The sequence below is a fragment of the Scleropages formosus genome, chromosome 2 (genome assembly GCF_900964775.1).
Source record: "Scleropages formosus chromosome 2, fSclFor1.1, whole genome shotgun sequence".
Classification (NCBI taxonomy): domain Eukaryota; kingdom Metazoa; phylum Chordata; class Actinopteri; order Osteoglossiformes; family Osteoglossidae; genus Scleropages; species Scleropages formosus.
In genome coordinates this window covers 6,354,208-6,377,279 of record NC_041807.1, presented here as the reverse complement: position 1 = coordinate 6,377,279, position 23,072 = coordinate 6,354,208, and the positions used below count along the sequence as shown (strand labels likewise).

At 42.9% G+C, this 23,072-nt stretch overlaps 3 protein-coding genes across 15 annotated transcripts in view; 2 read left to right on the top strand and 1 right to left on the bottom strand.

Annotated features, from left to right (window-relative positions):
* ppfia4 (PTPRF interacting protein alpha 4) overlaps window positions 1-6,363 on the bottom strand; it is an 86,967-nt gene extending 80,604 nt beyond the window's left edge. For all 9 annotated transcript variants that reach the window (XM_029246593.1, XM_029246621.1, XM_029246631.1 and 6 more), the window contains exon 1: window positions 4,958-6,363. In XM_029246593.1, the coding sequence (XP_029102426.1) occupies window positions 4,958-5,206 (249 nt within the window). In that variant the 5' untranslated portion in view covers window positions 5,207-6,363. The remainder of the gene's footprint in view (window positions 1-4,957) is intronic.
* A 335-nt stretch (window positions 6,364-6,698) lies between these two features.
* Window positions 6,699-9,993, top strand: tmem183a (transmembrane protein 183A). 2 transcript variants are annotated; one of them, XM_029249434.1, is made up of 8 exons: window positions 6,699-6,899; window positions 7,085-7,174; window positions 7,349-7,516; window positions 7,728-7,887; window positions 8,384-8,447; window positions 8,821-8,901; window positions 8,990-9,145; window positions 9,233-9,993. In XM_029249434.1, exons 1-8 carry the CDS (start codon window positions 6,836-6,838, stop codon window positions 9,416-9,418), a joined length of 969 nt encoding a protein of 322 aa, XP_029105267.1. In that variant the 5' UTR covers window positions 6,699-6,835; the 3' UTR covers window positions 9,419-9,993. The 2 variants fall into 2 exon arrangements, with proteins under 2 accessions (XP_029105267.1, XP_018614089.1); XM_018758573.2 differs by having other exon boundaries at window positions 8,267-8,447.
* Window positions 9,994-15,172: 5,179 nt separating this feature from the next.
* Window positions 15,173-23,072, top strand: part of tfeb (transcription factor EB) — a 37,210-nt gene continuing 29,310 nt past the window's right edge. For 2 of the 4 annotated variants that reach the window (XM_029247311.1, XM_018758579.2), the window contains exon 1: window positions 15,173-15,245. In XM_029247311.1, coding sequence (XP_029103144.1) covers window position 15,245 — 1 coding nt within the window. In that variant the 5' untranslated portion in view covers window positions 15,173-15,244. Of the gene's footprint in view, window positions 15,246-15,391; window positions 15,530-16,355; window positions 16,411-23,072 lie in introns of those variants that run through there. The other 2 variants (XM_029247328.1, XM_029247330.1) reach the window with 2 other exon arrangements.

Sequence of the window (23,072 nt, the reverse complement as noted above, 5' to 3'; positions counted from 1 at the left end):
ATAACCGAGAACCTCCATGCTTTACCTTTCGTAGGTACACACACACACACACACACACATTTTCAGAACCGCTTGTCCCATACGGGGTCACGGGGAACCGGAGCCTACCCGGCAACACAGGGCGTAAGGCTGGAGGGGGAGGGGACACACCCAGGACGGGACGCCAGTCCGTCGCAAGGCACCCCAAGGGGGACTTGAACCCCAGACCCACTGGAGAGCAGGACCGTGGTCCAACCCACTGCGCCACCGCACCCCCTCTCTTTCGTAGGTACATATCTTTAAAATATAGCATTTAATAAATGCAGAGCGCAACACCTCAAATCTTGGGCCGTCTCACTTACTTCCAAGTGTCTCTCAAACAGGTAAGCCCTGTTCACAGTGCTTCAAACTCTAGGAAAAGGATCAGCTAATATGATTTTATAAGTTCATGTAAGATATAAATGCTCATGCCCATAAGGTATACATGATAATGCTCAGATCAATCTTTTTCTCCTGCAATGTAACATAAATGTTTATATACACCTCCAGAAAAAAGTACTAGGAAGATGATTAGGAATCGACAATACACACACACACACACATTTTCAGAACCGCTTGTCCCATACAGGGTCGCGGGGAACCAGAGCCTACCCGGCAACACAGGGCGTAAGGCCAGAGGGGGAGGGGACACACCCAGGACGGGACGCCAGTCCGTCGCAAGGCACCCCAAGCGGGACTTGAACCCCAGACCCACCGGAAAGCAGGACCATGGTCCAACCCACTGCGCCACCGCACCCCCGGAATCGACAATATTCTAGTAAAGTTTTATGCAGCTACTTGTGTGATGAACATTGGTGCATATGGTGAAGGAAACAAATTAACTGTACTTGCAAAAATTGTATTTTCTATGACATGTACATTGCTTTGGAGAAAAGCATCTGCTAAATGAATAAATGTAAATTTAAATGTACCATTCTGCAGACATATTTCATTCGGTCATCATCAATAACCACTAATGCCATGCAGGGCAGCAGTGGTACAGAGCCTACCCCAGAAGCAGAGAGCACAAGGCAGAGTACAACATGGACAAGACACCAGTCCGTGGTAAGGTAATCACACAAATCTATTCTCCTCCCTACACACACTAAGGCCAATGCTAAGACTTCATCTGAAATACTACGTTTTAGGGAATTATAACTACCACCAAGATGGTGGCGCGGTAGCACGCAGTGGCCACTTCGGATCCTCTAATTTTCTGTGTTGCACCATGGTCCCAGAGAAACGACATTTTGTTCCACTGTATACAAGCTATATAAAAGAATGACAATAAAAACCCACTTGACCTGACTTGAAGAAACCGAAGCACTCAGAGAAAACCATGTGAACCCAGAAACACCACACAGAGTGAGCTGGATCCAAAGCCACAACCTCAGAGCTGTGAAGTACCGGTACTATTGCTTCCACCATGCTGTCCTGTACACATCATGAAGACTTGAATTCTTGATTAAGTGAGTTGGGTATTCAGTACTGCGTGTTGTCAGAGAAATGCCTATAGATGTCTGGGAGGCATGTCTAAAATTATACTTTTGGTGCGCCCACATCAAGTGGGATTGTTTGACTGGCAAAAAAAATACTTTCTATAAAAAGGTACAGCATTGATCAAGAAAGTCTCAAAGCTATCAAATCCATTCATATAGATTACTTTGCCTTTCTACATCCACAGCAGAAGACTGACAGCTTTGTATTGCAGTACCTTTACTGGCTACAAAACCACTAAGCGTGCATTTATAGCTGATCCAGAGCAATTTAGTGTAAGAAAACATTGGTATCATTTGCTTTAATGAAGATGAAATTGTCACTTAGTTTTAAACAGCACAGCCTCGCATAGAGCATGAAATGCTCTCAGAGAAGGAAGGCTTGGAGCCACAGTCAGTTCTACCTGGCTCACATCTTCAATGAATGGGCAGCAAGACTAATCTGAACACAAGATACCCTGGTAACAGACCTACACTGCAACTGCGTGCCAAGCTGAGATAGCCAGGAGTTGCTTTGTATGATGCATCTGCTGGGCCCATAAAGGGCTCACACACACATGCACACACATACACACCTCTGGATGGAAGGGTCCTGGGCCTTTGTCAGTGTTTCCACCACCCAGAAAAATCAACTCAGTGTAAAAAGAACAGGGGGTCAATCATCATTCCTTTGTGATATGATGGCCAATACCCTACATGAAATGAAAGACAACGTTCTTCTTAAGAGAAAAAACAGGACATCATGGCAACAGCGTGTTACTTCTAAAGCAAATCCCATGAGGAGAATTCAACGAGCATAAAGTGCCACCACTTACCGTTCTTTCACACTTTGTGATCATGATATTCACACTTACAGCAAAGGCACTCACACAATCTTACAGGCGTAAGGAGTGTCTTTAGTCAATTAATGTTTCTTTCTTAACTATTTGCATATACAAACATGTATTGTTGCTGCTGTAAATTTGGTGGCCAAACCTGGAAACTCAAGCTTTCGAGAGCTACAGCACAGTAGATTCTATAGTTACATTACACCTGATGACTGTGGATGATGAGTCAGATGATTTAATTCTGACTTTGGAAGAATCACTTGGAGAGGTGAAACTATCCTCCTCTGGGTAAATTTCAGTTGATCTGTGCCACGCCCACACCATCGGCATAACCAGATACACAGCAGTACAAGAGGTGACCAGTCTTTCGCAGAGGGTTCAGATTTCACATCTGATGTTTACAGCGCCCATTTAAAAATGTGCCCTACCAATAGCAATTTCCCTTAGAAAGCTCTTTAAGGTAATTTGGGCAACTTCTAGTCAACACATTTATTAGAAAAAAAAATTGATGTATTTACTGCTGAATTGACCTTGGCATTTAGAAACCTTTCCAGAGAGTCCGGTCTCTACGATTGGGTTAAACGCATTCATGGGAGATGACAGTTTCGGGTCACAGTCATGAGAATTCAACATGGCTCTGCACCTACATAACAATACATGATTAGTTTGCTTTTCCACCAGAAGAGCTGTGCTGTATAAAGCAATGGAATACCGAACACTGCCTTTAGCACTGAGCCATCATTAAGCTTTTTTACAAAAAGCAACTGAAGTGATAGATGGTAAATCAGTACGAACAGTATGGAGTAAGGCATTTTAGACCAGATAGCACAGATATGTTTATGTGAACCAGCTGCACAGCTCTCATTTGCTTTGACATGATACAATAACCAAAACAATAATTGCCTACACTGAAAGAAGAAATTAATCCATTCTGAAAGGGTTTGAGGCAATCTTGAATTTGCATGTTTCTTTTTCTGATCACATCTCAGAACGCATTGTTAAAAAAACTGTTTTAACTCTAAGCTATTCTTAGTTGTGTACGGGGTTATTATATACCAGTCTCTCTCCACTGCATTAGGAAATTTGTACTGATACGGTGTTTCCCAGTCTCCTTGTCAACCCTGAAGGAAGGTTCTATAGCACTGTTTTGTTGTTGATTCCACCATTTGGGCTCTATTGCTTGCCTTACTAAGCACAAGCAAGTGACTTGTGTTCATGGAGACCCTCTAGCAACCACCACTAATCCTTTTCTATAAGAATAGTACAACAACATTCTGTACTAAAAATGCAAAAATTTAAAACTGTACTTTTCCACATGAATAAGTGTGTAACGCTAAGCATCAGATTCACACGTCAACGGTGCCATGTTTTTCTCCCGTTCGATAAAGTCAGGGACGTGACATTTTACCAGACCAAGTTTCCTCTTTGCTAATGGCTGTGACAAGCCTCTGACTCTACACTGCCAAAGTGATGTGGTTGAGGGTCCAAAGGCATTACCTCATGTGCCAGTGGGCCTTGAAGACAAACCACTGGGACAGACACTATCAGATGTGGTCACATTTCCTTGACTGAGGTGAGAATCACCTGATTTGCTCACTACAAAAGCACTCAGGAATATGGGGATGATTAGGGCAGCAGTGGGTAACAGGATCTGGAAAGTTGTAACCAAACATCTTCTAGGAGCAATGTCTTCAGCGATGCCGCAAACTCCCTGAATAGGTTCTGCACTAAACATTACATGATGCAAGAACCACACCCACCTCACTCCCCACCTCTGTGATATGTCAGATGTGTATATAAATGAAACGGGCACTCCTTACAAAAATGGCCCTGCAGAAATACTCCCAAAAATAACATGGCACAAGGAATTCTATTAATTACAGCCATCTCCATGTATAATTGATGAGACCCTTTTCCACCCCTCATTGGCATAATGGCTTGAAGGGCTGTTTCGAGCTTGATTTTCCATCACGTTTTACATGCTAAATGCCCCGCAGAGATTCTGACACCAGAACAGCTGATCGGGCGGAAGTAGTGGGTCCACCTTCATGGGGAGTGTGGAATACCTCAACAGCCTTAGGTGTGGAGCACAATTATATATAGAAAGGGATCAATAGCTAGTTGTGGCTTGATGATAGACCGGAGCACGTACAGCAACTATGACCTTCAAGGTCAGCAAAAAGCAATATCTTGACCTAAATGGACAAATTGCAAAGGTCACTCGACTAACTGGCAAGTAAGTCCAAAGTTTAAAGTTTATCCTCCAAACAAGGCCTGGAGAGGTAGACAACCAGACAGAGGCACATAATCGAATGGCCATTGAGCTGCACAAAACTACAGAAACCGTTTTGGACTTTAAAAAAACATCCTCGTTGTATTTAAAAGGCCATAAAGACTCAAGTGTGAAAATGAGTCACCACAAGTATTTAGCCTCGAGAACCAGGGCATCGCCTTTATTTCCGCTGTCACCAGGCTGATTTACACAGCAAGCTCCAGATGAAGGACACATACATAACGTTTACATCAAAAAGTGCACGACCCTCTTACAGAGAGAGTCAGTGTGTGTGTGTGTGCCAGCTCAAACTTCGTGGACCCCCGCAGCCTGTCCTTCCTCACCTGAGGCAGAGCCGAGTTGATCTGCCGCTGGAGGAGGTCCCGCTCGTGCAGCGCGTCCTGCAGCTTCGCCTGCGATTGGACAAGCGTCTCCTGGGTCTCGCGCAGCGACTCGAGCAGCTTGTCTCGCTCGTCCAGCATGTTCACCATGAGCTGCTCAAAATTCGAGTCCGGGTCCGAGCCATTCTGGGCGCCTCGCTGGGATCCCATCGAGTCGCCCTCATTTATGGTCGGCATCACCTCGCACATCATGGTGCCGGACGCAAATAGGGCGCTGCTGAAGCAAACGGCAGTACAGAGGTGACCAGTCTTTCGCAGAGGGTTCAGATTTCACATCTGATGTTTACAGCGCCCATTTAAAAACGTGCCCTGCCGTACGGTACAAATACAATTTATGTCAAAGCAGCGATTGGAAAATTAAGTACGATTGTCTAGACTATTTGTTTCGAAAGCCGCGTGAATAATGGGCTAAAACAGATGACAGAGATCACTCAGTCTTTGAACTCCATCAGCAGAGTCGTCCGTTACTGTCCGTTCCCGCCCCGGCGTTCCGTCACACTGACTTGAGACTCGAATTCTCATTAATTGATGGAACCGATCGATCACGGAGCCATCGACGCCGCCGATCCCACCAAAGACACGGCATTCTCTATTGTAGTCCCTCGTGCAGTCTACGGCGGTCTTCAGAAAACTGCCACCAGTTGCGATTAGGACGCCTGCTAATGAAACGGTAAAATGCTTCTTTTTGTGCGGCATCGTCTCCAGATCCATCTGCCACCTCCCATCCCTCCTCTTCCTCCTCCACCTCCTCCCTCCTCCGAGCCGACAAACTACTCCTCCCTCCCGCACGATCTCATTTCGCCCCTGCCTCTGTCACCGCCGCTTGCGGTGGGAAAAAAGAGCAACTCAGCAGTCTAGAGAAGATCCCGCCTCTCGATCGCGGCATGGAGGACACTTTCGCAATTCGCCCGTGTGCCTTTTATCTCCTCGCTGCCCCCGGCACTTCTGTATCCACCGTCATGTGTAAATGGAGCCTTGAAACGACAGCACTGGAATAGCGGCGAAAAGTGCACTGCGAAAGTCCCCGCATCAGCACCACTCGCGTGCATGACCGCGCACTGGAGTCTTCGCTCACGGCGCGCGCGCTGGAAACTGTGTCACGCGCAGCGCACCCTGGCGGCGCGATTACATAGCAGATAAATATAGCGTCCGGCGGCGGTGTTCGGGTGTCCACTGTTCGCTGTCCAGCGGCACGCTCGGGTTCCACACGATGAAACAGAGCCAAGAAAAAATTGTTTACAAGTCTTCCGTGTCGCATACTTAGAGATGACTACCTACAACATGTGACAAAGTTTTGATTTAAATAAGAGTTCACCATGAACAGACAAATTCCGGGTAAAAATGAACGTCATCACACAGTAACTAACATATACAGTACAGCAACCTACACGGTAACATGACATACGCAGCAACGTCACGTAGTGTGAGGTTTATTACCTTCCTTATGTTATCAAAATGACGACTAAAAGAATAGCAAGCAAGATATTAAACAATTCAATATATTTCGTTATTTAAAGGTCAATGTGGTATTACAATCCATGGTGTATTTTTTTTAATTAATCATGTTTTATCATCTTCAAAGCCTCTAAATGAACGTCTACTTTAAACTTTTGCTTTTTAAAAATGACGTAATGCAATCTCTAAGACTTCTCGCGTGACTCCACGAGAATTACGTCTCCAGTTCCATGATGGCTGAAGATCCTGGAGGACCTTATTTTAATCTCTCCTTTATTTTTCTCAGTTTCTCCTTATCTCTGCTTGTCGTTCCGACATGGCAGGAGCCACAACTACGATAAGCGGCCACAGTCCCCCACTGCCGCAATGCCCAAGAAAGGGAACCGAAAACGGCTGAAATTCCGGGCCGAGGATGTTTGCTCGGAGTCAGGTAGTACGACGCAGGCCGCCGGGTACGCGACTGTCTGAAGCGGAGGGTGTGTCCTTATGGAGGAATGTAAAACTCCCTCGTTTTATCACGTTTCCTCGAAATTCTGCCTTCTTATTCAGTAGTCACTCTCTTTTTTTCCTTCTTTTATATCTTGACATGATTATTTTTGCACATCTTTCTTGCAGTTACTGTGTCCGACTATGCCAATTCAGATCCAGCCATTGTGAGGTCCGGGAGAGTCAAAAAAGCTGTTGCTAATGCAATTGCAAAAGAAGGTAGCCTTACGTTTTCATTAACAATTAAATTCTTGCAAAGTTAGTTACGAAGTAAATAATACCTAACCTGGTTGGAAATGTTCCACTAGCAATTTTGATCAGTACAGTAGTTGTACAGAACGTAGGGTAGCTACATTTCTAAACTTGTGTGTATCCTTCTGTAATTCTGTGAAGTGAAACTGCTGTGTGGGCTTGAAGCGTCTGGAGGCCCGGTGCGGGACGTGCTGTCGTCCGCGCGCAGTGACAGCGGCGTGACGTGCGTCAGCAGCGAGGATGCCGACCCGGAAGATGACGTCACTGAGACAAAGGGATTTCGGAAAAAGAAGAACAAGAGACGTAAAGGCATGTTACCTGTGGGTGTGTGAAAGTGAACCAGCAGGTTTAGCCTTGCAACGCATAGTCTGGTTAATGTATTCCAAGTGATTTTACTGCACCCTTAAATTTGTTGAATATAACCTAGCAAAATTAGCAAAGTTCTGTCTGTTAAACATTTGTTTCTAGTAGTCATGGTTTCTCTGCAGTTGTTTCAAGCAAGATATTTCTAAACCGACAGAAAGCCAAGCATGCAGTGACGGACAAGAATATCCCATTGATGTTTGGCTGCTGCTGGCCTCATACATCCGCCCAGAGGACATTTGTACCTTTGCTTTGATCTGCAAAAATGCTTGGACTGTCACTTGTACCGCTGCCTTCTGGACCAGATTATACAGAAGGTAAGAGGGTCAGAGGCTCATTATGGCAGTGTTAGTCTCCCCCCGTTGAAATATAATTTACTACAGCAGCACAATGGTGTTATTAATTGGAGCAATCTGGTGGATAACATGTTTTATATCGGGCAGACAATTATTTGCGCTAAAAACATTGCAGAACACTTATTTTAAAATAAGGTTTGATAAGTTCATAGTGAGACAAGTAATTCATACACCAATTACAAAAAATACAGGTGAATTAGTTTGTAGATTTTAAATTAAATTTTCCCCATCCCCACTGTTAAACAAAGTGACATTTTGACACAGGAGCCACAGAACACGAATAAAGTATTACCCCCATCAACTTGCAACAGACTCATGTCACCTTCCCTTATCAACACAGACATTACACTCTGGATGCAGCCTTGCCACCCCGCCTGCAGCCAGACTCCATCGGGAGGATGCGTTGTCTCCGCGCCTGTGTAATTCGTTCCCTCTTTCACATGTATGAGCCCTTTAGCTCCCGTGTGTCCAGGTCTCCCTCCCTCCCAGAGTCCACACCCACCACACTTCTCAATTCCAAGGTATGTCCAAATTAGGATTGTAGGATTTTTTTCAAATATATGGACAAAATAGTATTTAAAAATATTTATTCATTTAGCTGGTGTTTTTGTGTAAGGTAGCTTGCCCTCTAGATTGTATACTAAGCTACCTTAAAATTGTTTAACCATTTGTACAGCTGAGCAATTTTAGCTGAATTAATTTAAGGTTAGTAACTTGTTCAAGGTCACTGTAGCAGAAGGTGAGATTCAAACCTTGGTCCTTTTAATCAAAGGCAATAGCTCTAATCATACTACTTATTGCCTGTATATATATATATTATTTCTGTACTGAGCTGTATTTTTTTATTTTTTTTTTTTTAAAACTGTTGCCACCTCATTTTTTTTGCCGACTTAGTGTTTACTCTTCTGGGTCAAGAAGGTGGATGGAAATAGACCAGAACCAATGTGGGAATTCAATTTCAAATTTCTGAAAGAGGTATGTGGGTTTTAGCTCTTCTACATGCTTTTGTTTAGCATGGAGGAATTCACAGCTTAGTAGTAATATTTGCCTGTTTTCTTCTCAGCCTGCCAAGTATAAAAATGGCTGTGGAAGGGTGCTTCAGCTACCTAGCCAGTATGTGGAGGTCCATTCCAATCCTGACTCAGACTGCTATCTCCTGCAAGTCACCACGCTCAATTTCATTTTCACTTCTGTTGTTATGGGCATGACACTAACCCTGGTATGTAATTTCTAAAACTTTTATTAAATTTGTGTTCTTTTTGTCCGGATTGTCTTAATCTTGGTGCCTTGTTCTTATTCCATGTAGTTTACTATCAACGTCAGCACAGACATGAGACACCATCGTGTGCGTCTAGTGTTCCAGGACTCGCCTGTCCTTCGAGGAAAGAAACTGCGCAGCGAACAAGGGGTCCAGGTGGTGCTGGACCCTGTCCACAGTGTACGTCTCATTGACTGGTGGCACCCACAGTACCCCACATCCGCAAACACCTAACCCCTTGCTTGTAGTTGTCCCACAGCCTTGCCCACCTCACACACACACACACACACATATATATATATATATATATATAATATAAAAAAAAGAAGGCTGCTTTGTGGGATGTGTTGAAAACAGACTTTCCTTTGACCTAAATGTGATCCAGAATGCCCAAAGCTGGATGTTCAAACAATTTCTGGGATTCTTAGAAAAGAAAATGTCAGCAGTAAATTGTTAGACTGGAGACAGAATGTTGCACTGTACTTGTGTAGTAAACATAGAATGATGTGTATTGGCCTGGATGTATATGTAGCAACAGATCAGATGTATTTGTGGGGACAGATTCTGCAGTGTTATTTTTATTCATATCACCCTCTGTAATATTCATTGCCAAAATTAAGAATATGTAAGAACTCTCCTACATATTGAGCCTGATTTTATTTGAGGAACAGGTGAAGGGAAAGATGGCCAAATTGGATTTGTGTAAGACATTCTTTGTTTTGAATTTCATTGCTTAATTATGTAGAATGCTGGGGTGTAAAGGGGACAGATTTATGGTTTTAATTGTAGAATAAATGTCCTTTTCAAAATGTGAAATTTCTGCTTTTATGTTCCTATTATCAGCTGTATCACTTCTGGCCTATTGGTTAGAGTAGTTGGACAGTATGTCCTTGATTTAACAGACTAATTAGGGGATGTACAATATTGCTGCCTATGTTTATATTTTTAAATGTTTGGAAAACATTTCTATAAAACAGAAATCAATTACAAATCATACATTTCCAAGCACAGCACTGTCCCTATCTGAAAAAATTGCAGGTTTCTCATATTACATGAATTAAATCAAAAACAAATCTATGCAACTGGATAGATGTTTGCAGCATGAGTTATTACATTACTATTACAGAGGAATACTGACATATGAACCAGATAATGTGAAAGTACTAACATGAACTAGAATTTTGTCAGTTAAATGGAAATGTGATAAACTGGGTTGATTTACTGTAATTGGAATATTACTACAAATCTTGTGTTGACAGCCTCAAAAGCTTGTTTGAGAAAGGAATCATGAAGTATACATGCTTGGGAACTTGTTAACAAGGAGATATTAAAAGGCATGGAATATTTTTTTTTTTTTGTTCAAATCAGATCTTGAATTTAGATCTGTGATTCTTAAGAACCTGGAAGGGATGTTGGTACTGAATAATTGTAGTGAAGAAGCAATTCCCTCCCAGTAGATTTTTGCCTGCAGTTCTTGCTTGCAATTTGGAATGAGGGGAATACCATTAATATGTACTAAATTGCTTACAGGTGTGGACACCAACGCTTAGTTGTCATCAGAATTCTCATCTGGCTGGGGGGTCAGCACCTCACCAGACTTCCTGAAAATTCTTACAGTGGGAGAGTGGAAGAAATGAGCGCTGTCAGCACAGTCCTCTTTTCACTGAAGTTCGGCCACACCCCTGCTGCAAGACACCTGTAGGCAGTATTGGTGAGGTGGAGAGCAGCAGCCATGGCTCCCTCAAGCAGCTGGTGGACAGTCTGGATCTGGTGGGCTGTACTCAGTCAGCTGTCAGTTTATTTCAGTTCAATTTGGTGTTGCTTTTCCTTTCTTTCCACTGTGAGGGAATGAGTCAGATTTGAGGGAAAGAGGCTTGGTCTCCTTTATCTGTCAGCATTAACCCAAAGTCCTAGGTTTGTTCACCAGTGTGAGCTTTACAGATTCTGCTGACAAGATAAGACACTCAGATTCAGATTTGTTAGAATCAATAGCAGGCTTTGTCAGCTCACAAGGTTAGTGTGACTGGAGAAAAGGCAAAATAAAGGGCAAACCTGAGGTACAGTGTCAAACTTCTGAAGCTCCACATCAGAGAACACCTCCTTGCTCCAAAGTACAGATTTAAATAGGACAATTCTGAGCTATAACTCCACCATGGATAGCCCCAATAAGGCTGCAAAAGGAGAACAGCTGGGCATGGGGCTAGCTACCCCTCATCATAAAAACCTTGCCAGCTACAGAAACGCCAACAAGGAAACTTCAAAGAAAGTCCCTGTTGACAGCCTGTGCCCCAGGAGGGGTGGAAGGCATAGGTAAGTATTCTGAGCTATGGCGCATAGTTACATACATCTGATGCTTTTCTCCAAAACAACTTAGAATGTTAAACTTGCATATTTATCCATTTACTGTATACAGGTGGGTAATTCACTGGAGCAATTGAGGGTAAGTACCAGGTAGTACCCATCAAGAGTACTAGAGCTGGAGGTGAGATTCAATCCTGCACTCTCTGGGTCCAAAGGAAACGGCTTTAAGCACTGTATTACCAACTGCCACCAACATAGATGTTCATTTACTGTAACTAGGTGCATATGTGAGGCAGGTGATGCTGTGTGTCAGTGCCTCCACTTGCCAGCCACAAACAACCCGGTCAAGAGAAATGGTTTCTCTTTACACTGTTTTTACCTTGAGCCATTCTAGAACAGTTTTATGCACTCATTTGTCAGATAAAATGAGTAAATGTCCAGCAGTGTTGGCTATTACGGCACCATTATTATTAAAAGTACACAATGTCAACATGCAACGAGTTGGTATATTAATGCATATGTCAGTGTCTTCATAATATGTACTTATAAACTCACGGGCTTGAGTCTGGACTGCTATTTGGCATAACTGCATAATGGCTGCCCTCAGTCCGAGGATGTCAGTGTAATGCGATGCACACTATGGCGAAGTGGCTTAGTACTGTCCAAACCTGGAAGAGGAAGTGCCTCAAAAGGAGATTCAACAGGAGGAATCATGCTGAAGGGGTTCTCTCTGGTAGCAGTGTGGTAAAAGGTAATGTCTGAAAAGTACTCAGTGTCATGCATAGTGATTATAAACACATTTCCTCATTTAGCTGACGCAAGTTACGATTTAACTATGTATACAGTCGTATTTCTATGAGAATAGTTTTAAGGTAAGCATGATGCAGCACAAGGTGGGATTCTCATCGGGGTTCTTGGAATGCAAAGAAGCAGTTGTGTCCACAGCACTACATGTTGAGTCTGGCACTTCATTTATGAAACGCCTGGGCAACCGTGAGAAAGCACACATAATTTCGGCAAGAGAAAGACACCCTTGCCGAAAGGAGCGCGAAGAATACGAGAGAACAGTCGTGCGAGTGTGAAACTTTGCTTTCACTTTCGCCCCCTCTGGTGGATTTCGTCAGAAACACACATTACATGACCGCTTTCCAGCTTTACAGTACACATTTTGTGCTTAGCGAAAGTTTTTTTTTTTTTTTTTTTTTGTCCAAACAGCTTCGTTTTAGTCGTGTTCCCCAGCACTGGATGTACGTGCTTCTTGCTTCTTTGTAATTTTCGTAAATTAGAGTTAGCCTGAAATGATTAACCTTCACTTTTCTTACTTTTTCGTTCACGGCCCGGGTGACTTAAAACGTGCATGACGAGCTCCACAGTCATTTACTCATTTATAGAAAGGTATTCTTACTCCACTTCAGAATAAGTACTTTGTCGGATGGAACGAGAGTGCGGAGGGGCGGGGGGACCCAAGACCTCCGAGTGGAAAGTGACAGCTCTCACTGCTACAGTCACTGTGGCCCAAAACTGATTTATTGATTGGACTTTTTATTGAACTCTTCTAGCTGATTCTTTTATTTTCAGTCTGAATGTACATGTCTAAATCCAGCACTTATTTCCCGATGATGTGTAACTCTTAAATACTTGATTACAGAGGTGGTGCAATTTCACAAACGCCAAGCTGGAAATCAAAAAGGAAATGATTAACTACATGCAAATGCCTGTATTACACCTTATTTTTTTGTTACAATTTGTACGAAATTCAGTCTTTTGGTCTCAATACAGGTCGTCAGCGCTTCAATTCTTTGAGATCAGGGCACTGACTGACGCCACCAGAGTTGGCGTCACCCAGCGCGGTAACTCATGGTGTCACCACCCCACCCCGCCCATGGACCTCCTCCCGTACCAGACCTTAGTAATGTTTTTTTTTGTGCTAATGTTACTCTAATTCCTTATATCACTGAATGTAATGCCAGTAGTGACCTAAACAACTAGCAAAATTAAAATGACACCTTTTAAATTACAATATGATAGGCAGACTATTTACATAGCTCATGCGGTAAAGCGAATATTCGGTTAGCAAGCAAAAGAATTCGAAGTAAAAACGTTTAAGAACTACGTCAAAATTGTTATTTTAACGTTATTGATATAGATTCACAAAAACTAAATTACCACAATACTGTCGCTAAAACGCCAGAGAATGTGACAGAAACAGCGGAGAAAACAGGAGCGCGTGCTTGTAGTGCGTGCAGACGAAACCACGTAATTCGAAGCGTCATTGTAATCGGGTAATAATGAGAGTTCTGAGCGGAGCGTATTAAAACTAAAAGGTTCGAAAATTAAATTATCACAGAGTTTTAGCCTTGTAGGTATATTAATACATGTAAGCTGGGTTTACGAAAAATGTTTTTGTTATACAAGAACATCCCTGTAGTCAGTTATAAAAAAATACATTTCTGCTGAAACACAGCACACAAATTTTAGACAGTTGTGTCACACCCTGTGATGGTGTCACCCGGTGCGGTCCGCAGCCCCCCCAGCACCCAGGTGACCCCACTGTTCAGGGGTAATTCAGTGTTCGCTCTTCTGCCTTTATTGATATTCTCTTCTTCTATTCACTATTTGGTTTAACACAGATGTATCAAGGTTTTTGAAAAATCCGCAAATCGTTGTGAAACCTGGAAACTTTCCACCCAAAACTAATTTTGTTCCATTCCATTTTCTCCTGTGTCATAGAGTCCAGGGCTACAGAGTATCTCAACGAGCTGAAAGAACTATTTTAGAGGTGGAATGGTTGCTTACATAATGAAGCAGGGCTTCATGATGTGCACATTCAAACTGAACTACGTGTATGTAATGTAGTGACAGTCCCTTTATTATGTTAATAATTTTAACAGACCATAATATGCACTTATAAAATAAAGGAAGAGAGTTTATATTTATTTGACGGCTTTCCCAGAAAGGATTTATAGGTACTCACCCCTTTGTGCTGGTGGGTGGTTATCTTGATTGAGAGGGCTACAGGTACAGTAGGGATTCGAACCTTCAACCTTTTGCGTCTAAAGAAAGCAGTGCTAACCACTAGACTATCTGCTGCCAGCTAAGCTTTAATGATCTATCGTGTGCGCAACAGTATTTATTTATTAGTGCGTGTTTAATTGATTAATTGATTGATTGATAATATTCAGATTTGCGTCTTGCCACTTTAAATCGAGTAAGAGTTTACTTTCCTTCATGTAGCTATTCTGAAATTATTTCAGAAATAGCTATTTAATGTGGTTAGTAGTATCGTAGACTAGTGGTTAGAGCCTTTGGCTCTAAACTAAAGGTTGCGGGTTTGATCCCCACCTCCAGCAGCAGTAGTGTCCTTGAGCAAGATACTAACCTTATTGCTCCAGTAAAATTACTCAGATGGGTAAAAAAACCTGTAAAATGCCTTAACTTTAATTTTAAATCACTTAAGCGTCAGCTAAATGAGTAATGTGCGGTTTGGCGCTGAATACGGTTTTTCAGGGCTTTTCCCACACAATTCCGTTATATGAGAAATAACATAATCCCCGAATGTAGACTACAGATTAGTAAACGAAACACCTTTTCAAAATGTGCGCCGTCCCTGCAAAAAACTACATATCCCACAATGCAATCGTATCAGGGACGGTGATTGGTGGCCGAAAGCGTCACAAAATGCGCACTGTCGCGGAGGAAAACTACATGTCCCTGGATACATCGCAACGAGTGCACTGATTGGTAGCGGACAGTATCACAAGTGAGTACAGGTGACTGGTGTAAGAGGCGTAAGAGCATCGCGGAGCGCTGCAGGAAAACAAACGGCGACGCGGCTCCGAGCTCCCCGTGGGGTCATGTAACATCAACGGGCTGGATGCATCCAAGTGTCAGTGTGACGCCTCGATTTGCCTTGTTCCGCTGTACTACATTTATTTATAGTCTGGGAAGTTGTCAAATCAGTGAGATTATCATACCGCGCGCATTTTCTCGAACCCGATCCCACTGTGACTCTGAGTCTGTACTTTCTGACCTTCAGTTCAGCTGGTAAGTCATACTGGATCTGTCTAATACTAGAAATGGCGTGGTGTTTTTTTTAAAAAACCCGGTCGTTAACAACACGTTCGGTAACGTTGTGTAGTATCGTGTTGTATAGACGAGTTACTTTTAGTAATTTTACTTAACAATTCGGTGCAGAGAAGTTTTAAAGTCGCGATTGTTTTACGCATGACTGATAACTGTCTAACTCTGATAACTGATTTACGAATTACGTACGTACGTACGTGTTCTGCCATTGAAAATCATCGTGGAGCGGTACCGTAATGTTGGGGATAATTTCAGCCGGTGTGGTGTGTGGAGCTGATCATGTGCAGTATGGCAGTGCTGCGTAGCTGCCCTCGCGCGCTTATTTATAGAACTAATAATAATCATAATGATGACAATTATAATATGACTTTGCGGGCACTTGACTTTGCAGTGACTGAATGATACACGACTTCTCACTGCTGGTAGTTTACCGGAAAACTCGTGGGCACACCAGTGCCCTCTGCACACATACATAGTAAATATATATTCGCGAGTTATTTTTAACGTCTCTTTCAACGCGGCCCCTGAGAGTGACTTCATCGCAGTTGGCGCGGATGTGCCTGTATTTGCTGGTGGTATTGGCGAGCACGGCGCGCGCCCCCGATGCGCTCCAGCTATGGCTGGGCGCGCGGGCACGGCACGCACTCGGGACACTCAGGTTACTCCCCGTTGAGCAGAACTTTCTAACAGACTCCTGTAAAGTATGCAACGACGGTTGTGGCTGTACGGTATCAGCTTGGAGCGCCTTTTGACCTTTCATCACGTCACGTGTAACAAAAAAGGAAACTGCAAAGTGAAGCCTCACACACGAAACATCCGAAAGCTGAGTGCCATTAGTTTGTGTATGTTATCCCTTTATTTATATGCAATGATTTCATGTCTGTGGCTGTCTAGGTGAAAGCTGGTAGTGGTTACAGTACTGTCTTTGGACCTCGATTCCTGCTACTGGCAGGAGTACCCTCAAGCAAAGTACTTTACTTAAATTACTCCAGTAGAAAAACCCAGCTGTATAAACTGGGTGTAAATAATTGTAAAGTAGCTTAACATTGTAAGTTCCTTTGGAGAAGTGTCAGGGAAACTAGTAAATGTCTGTCTATCCCTGAATGCTAGTCAACTCCCTACTGAGACTGCTGTGTCAGTTTTTTTGAGCTTTGAGCAGTGGGGAAGTAGGTGTCCTGAGACCAGAAAGGTTTTTTTTTTTTCCTGTTTGGACAACCAGTCTCCCTGATCTATATGTCCAGCAGTGTGGTACTAACCAACTAGTTGAGCCAAAGCCAATCTTTGGGGCTGTGAACCCTGCAGAAGACCATTTTTATGCTTTATTAAGGTTAAAAGAAGCTAAACAAAACAAAGGTGTCAGAAAAGGTACCTCTGAAAGTTAGATCAGATAGACTGTAATAGACTTTTTTCATTTTTAAAATTCTTGATTGCTTGAAATGATAAGTTTAGACTACAATCATAACTTCTTTGTGCTCCATTTTCCATTACATGTCTTGGTAAGGTCAGCAAAAGTTCAAAATGTGAAAAATCAGTAAGAGGTATACTATTTTTAATGTAACTATGTCCCTTTTACATCAGATATCCACTGGAAGGGTGAGTTTTCATAAGAACTGACACACACCTAATACAACACACACTGTGGAATGGTCTGTCATTGCATTGTGTTTACACTGGTTGTTTCCTTGTTGTTGACTGTCAAAATTGTTTTTTGTTTTTTTTCTCACTTTCTGTACTCTGTAAGGTTGAAGACCTTGAGCGTGGTGATAATGTACATCAATTTATATTTTTAATTTGTGGTTTATCTGTTTACCAGCTTATGCTATGTGTTGCAGTCACATTTTGAACTTCTCACTCTGCTTAGTCTTTCTGTTGTGGATGTAAACATAATAAGAACTAGGTCTGGCTCTTCTGCCATTGAATGATTTTAATCTTTCCTTTAGATCAAGTGAAGTACACAATGTTGATTTAACATGTTTTTGCAATGTGCAATAATCAATCCAAAGTAATTCAATTTCAGCACTCTTCATTAGAGCCATCTTTTCTGTCTCTCCGGAATACCCTGTGCCAAGCCGATGCGGCATCACATTGTGTGCAACGTTAGTTTTTCTTCTCAAACAGCTTGGGTTCATGGTTGTGAGATGCAGAAAATTATCTTTCTGTATTGCCACCCCTGTGGTGCTATAAAAGGATATGCTCAATGATGCATAGAGAATCAGTAGTCTCTCGGGCATAAGAATCAAACATCTGCGGTGCAAATTTGATTCCATTAAAGGAACGTGAAATACAGAGGGGCAAGTTTCCTTGCAGAGCTGGGGTTCACCTAGAAAGGTTAACTTTTAAATGACATTTATAGCAATAGCACTGCAAGAACAAGAGCATTAGGGACACTTCGATTGAAAGGTGGTGGTTTTTTTTTTTTTTTAAAATTTCTTTCTTTTTTGCCATGAGCACTCATTTCAGAATCGGTGAGGTTCAAGGTACGGTTAAGGTTACATTACTGACAAATATTTTGAGATTGTGTTTTTTTTTAATTTTATTTTATTATTAAAATCCACACAAGGTTCACTAGAGTGTGCACTTGAAGTTAGAAGCCAGCTGGGAAAGCAGACAAAGAGGGCACCTGTTTGGCAGTGTGCCATGCCCTCGAGGTTGTCCCACTGCCTTCAATAAACCTGGTAACCTGTGCAGGGCAGCGGCCACTAGTTGATTCCGGCACTTTCTTGTACCAAATGCTGTAGCCTTAGGGCTGAGCCCGGCTGTCTGTTTCAGTGGTGTACAGTAGTACAGTATCCTGTTTGCTTTGTGATGTGGCAAGGCCTTCTTTCTGGGTCATTTCCTCTTGATCCTTGAGTGAATGTCTTTGGTGCATTCGTTTATTCCGAGCAAACACACTAGTCTGTCTGTACATCTCTTTTGTGTCATGCTGCTGAAATGGACAGCTGCTAGGAGACTTAAAGCTGCACATCTGGACTTAACCATGGGATACACAGTACTTGTAAAAAGGTGACAAGTTTCCCTGAAATGTTAATTCTTTAACTTTCTCGTTTATACAAAAAAATCTATATTTGAAACTTTTAAAGGAAAGTATAATTGACCGGAAAGGTGTGTTAGAGGGCAGTACAGTTTCAGTTACACTTACAAAATGAAATGGTTAAAAAAAAATTACCCACCTGGATAAATGAGTCAATTACCATAGGTAACTTAACATAAGTCACTTTGGAGAAAAGCATCAGCTAAGTGAATAAATGTAAATGTTTACAGTGACTATATGAATAACTGTAAATGTTCCCTGTTTTGGGCAGCAGGATGGCACAGCGAGTAGTGCTGCTGTCTCACAGCACTTGGGTAACGTGAGAGGACATGGGTTCGATGCCTGTTCAGGCTCTGTGGTATTTGCATGTTCTCCCCATGTTTGTGTGGGTTTCCTCCCACAGTCCAAAGACATGCTGTTCAGGTTCACCCATAATTTGTGAGTGACAGAGAGAATGTGTTCCACTGATGTATGGATGAGTGACCCATTGTAAGTAGTGTACAGTACTAGCAATGTAAGTCACCTTGGTGAATAAGGTGTGTGGGTTGATAACACTACACAGAGCTCACTGGAAGTTGCTTTGAAGGAAAGCGTCTGCTAAATGAATAAATGTAGCCTGACATTATCTGGAACACAGAAAACTAAAAAAACATTAAAAAGGGCTGCTGCTCTGCAAAACTGGTTTGTTTTTCTTTGGGGACCTACTGACTCGGGAGGTCAGGCTCATATGACTAAAAGGTCAGACATTTCTGTACATCAGGGTCAGGCTCCTGTTTGACTGCAGCAGCACTAACCAGTGGCTTCAGGTATTCCTGTGGCCTTCTGGGTTTTTCCACTATTTCTTTGTGTTCTTACTCATTTCAGACTTCAGTCCTGGGGAGTGGAGAGGGGGTTTCTGTTGGTCAGTGCCAGGGCATGGCATGGCTTCCTCATTCTGATATGCGGTTGATGTTCCTTATTCAAACTGCTGGCGCTCGTTCCCTAGTTTTGCGCTACAGCGGCAGGACCAGTTTTCTGGCACAGTGAAGCCAGAGGGCAAGAAGTTACCTTTAAGGATGCATCTTACTGGGCATCAATGCAACAAATTGACATTAACTAGTAGCCCTTTTAGTGGGGGGCGCGGTGGCGCAGTGGGTTGGACCGGGTCCTGCTCTTCGGTGGGTCTGGGGTTCGAGTCCCGCTTGGGGTGCCTTGCGACGGACTGGCGTCCCGTCCTGGGTGTGTCCCCTCTCCCTCCGGCCTTACGCCCTGTGTTGCCGGGTAGGCTCCGGTTCCCCGTGACCCCCTATGGGACAAGCGGTTCTGAAAATGTGTGTGTAGTAGCCCTTTTGCCTTAACCCCCATCTTTCTTAAACTCTTTGTCAGTAGACTTTGCTGCCTGTCAACTTTTAAATAGATTTTTTTTTTAACAGTTCTTGAAACTTCACAAATAGTTTTATCCATAGAATATGGCTAAGTCAGCATCTTTTAAAAAAAAAAAAAAGTTTATGACTATGACCAAATTGTATCTAAATATTGATGCCAAACCACCGAATTTGCAGTACAACAAAGTGTCTCCTACTTGATGTATTATGATGTGAAGACCAGAAGATGTTATTTGACTGGTTTAAAGAAATTCCTTTGTGGGCAAAAAAGTAGAAATGTGTTGTTTCCATAAGGAAATGTACACAAAGGGTTGCATTTGCAGTGTTCAAGGGTACAGTTTACCCTGATTCCCTAATAAAACCTAAACAAAAGCAAACAAGCAATTATAGATATCCCGTTAAGGTCCCATCTATTCTTAGATTCTGGTGAGGTTTGGTTGGTTTTTTTGGCCCATAGAATTCTACATTTTTACAGTAAGAAAATAGCTGATGTTGCCTGGTAAGGTCAGTAAAAGTAGGCCTCACTAAGACCTCTGTTTTGTAAAGGTCATCCCCCCCCCCCCCCCCCCTTCTCTTTTCAATGAAGGTTTAAAGCATTAATGAACTCTGGAAGCCCAGCTTGTAATCTGAGCCTATGTAAACACCCTCAGGCTCCTTGACTGTGCAGTTTGTTTCCTTATTCCATCCTGCAAGGGCTACTGCTACTGAACATGATCACTGGAGTGCACTTGAAGCCAACCGCTGCTGTCCTCAGTTTCCACGTGTGGACTGGGCCGGCAAGCTTGCGGGTGGGTGGAAGGTCTTGCGGTGCACTGCATGGTTGGTGTACCGAATCTTATTCCATCGCCTAGCAGTCTACCTTCCTCTCGTGCAGCAGAACATTCATACAGCCACTCATGCAGCTGTAGAAATGCGGTGGGACAGGTTCCCTGCTCACCTGCATACACCATCTACTGCACACTTCTTTATGTTTGGTTTATTTGAAAATATATCTTAATAAAAAGATGCAGTGGATGACACAGGGAGAGAAAGTGGTGGGCACACCCAGGGCCTTTCCAAATGTTTTAAGATTTTTCTGGATCTAGGTATCCCAGGCAGTGACTTCAGTCAGCAACACAAGCAACATTGATTTCTGCAATTGTCCTGTTGCAAAATCATGACATTTGTGACTCAGCTGTTGTTTCCCTTATCCGGGAAAAGGTCCTGTTTCACAAACAGCACTTGCAGCCCTGTTTGCGTGTGGGGTTGGACGCCGGAAACCTTGTTGGGCGTGCCGGTGATCTCTACGGGCACGCCATTGTCAGGAGCACAACGGCCCTTGGTCGTCCGCGTGCCCTCCTACACTGGAGCTTGGGCATTGGGCAACAGTCATGCAGCTGCTGAGACCAGTGAAAAAGAGTTTGTTTCAGCCCCTGGGACATGCATCACTGTAATACTGTTAATACATTGTTGTCTCAAATTAGTTTATTAAAACTCCAGCAGTGTAGACGATTACGAAACAACAGTGCATTGTGATTCTCTGAATGTCTTTGAATGTATTTTTAGCAGGAGTTGGGGGGGGGGGGGGGGGGTGGTGGGGAAAAAAGCCAAAATATACAAACCAATACATGTACATATGTCCTGTATATGCCTGCTGTAAGACTCCATTAATGTTCTAAATAAATCACTTTTGCAAACCACTTGTCCTGGTCAGGGTTGTGGCAGTCTGGAGCCTATCCCTGAATCATTGAGTGTGAAGCTGGGGGGTACACCCTGGACAGGATGCCATACATACAAGGACTACAGGGCAGTTAGGGCCACTAGGTCACGTGAACTGCGGGAAAAAAAACCCACATAAGGCAAGAACATTTGAATTCTGTACAGATTGAGCTGGCTTTGAACCTATTCTGAAATAGCCCAGGTGCTGGGAGGTAGCAGCGCTAGCCACTTTGCCACCATTGTTTTAAATAAATGGTTGACTAAAATAAAACCTGTTCTAGTCTGTATAAATAAAACCTGTAGGTCAAAGTTCACAGTAAAGCTGTTCTGTAGATCAGTAAGTTTCCTTCAGGACACTCTTCTTGCTTCGCTAGGAGAAGGTGACTTCATTTTTTTTTTTTTTTTTTGTTTGGGGGGGTGTCAGTTGAAGATGCGTAGGGTGTTAACTAACTTATTTTGGTTGTGTGGTATATCCCTACAGATGTCTTGGTAACGTACCGTTATTCGGCTAACCTTAAAGTACTTCATCCTTGCATTACATTGTTATTGTTCTCATTGTTACCTACATGTTCATACTTGCAGTACCTGCATAACTCTGTTCCATGCTAATACTTTCCAATGCATTTGCTAATGAAAGGTGGCGTGAGAGAGAAATTTCATGTCATTAATGTTGGTAATGTTAAGAACCCTGCCTACCTGGTGTGTATTGTGTAAACACAGTTCAGTCACTGGAAGTGGAATTGCCCAGAGCAACCCTGTGCAGGAGAGCGGTGCTTCAACAAAGGCCCCAGAAATGGTCTCAAGAAATGTGACAGATCAAGAAATTCCAAATTGAAACACACAGCACAATGTGAAACACTGCAGACTGCATGCTTTGCTGTGTCCCTATATTGATTCAGGTAAATGATCTGAGCTTATAAGTATTAACTTTATATTTGAACACCCAGTTTAGGTGTGTGTTGTGACATATTCCTGAAGAAAACCATAAAGAATAAAAAAAAAAAGACTGCTTTTCTCCTGCCAGGAAACTAGCGTGTCTCAATCTGATGACAGATATGTTAGGCCAATCTTCTGCTTGCGTTCCTTCTCCTCGTGTTGCCCATACATGCAAGATTGTCTGCTTGTCAGGCCAAGATTATGGAGTTTAGGAACTATGGATTCCTGTAGTTTCTGGTGAGAGAGGGGCTCATATGAACACTGGTACACTGGTTCCTGCTACTGCTGTGCCGGGGAAGAAGACAAAGCTTTATCTGTGTCACTTGAACTTCCAGCAAGAGAGGAAACGCATCCCAGCAATGTCTTCCCGTTACCTTGTGACTAGATGTAATGAGTCAGAAGACATATGTTACACAATGATGCAAGGTTAACCAGAACTGATGATGTATACTATCACACAGCTAATAACCACATA

What these genes read in the sequence shown, in the direction of transcription:
- tmem183a (XM_018758573.2), top strand. Translation starts at nt 6,836, where the DNA reads ATGCCCAAGAAAGGGAACCGAAAACGGCTGAAATTCCGGGCCGAGGAT. An exon ending in GAAGAACAAGAGACGTAAAG is followed by an intron (nt 7,517 to 7,727) that starts GCATGTTACCTG and finishes CTAAACCGACAG; the next exon opens with AAAGCCAAGCATGCAGTGAC. An exon ending in TGGGCATGACACTAACCCTG is followed by an intron (nt 9,146 to 9,232) that starts GTATGTAATTTC and finishes TATTCCATGTAG; the next exon opens with TTTACTATCAACGTCAGCAC.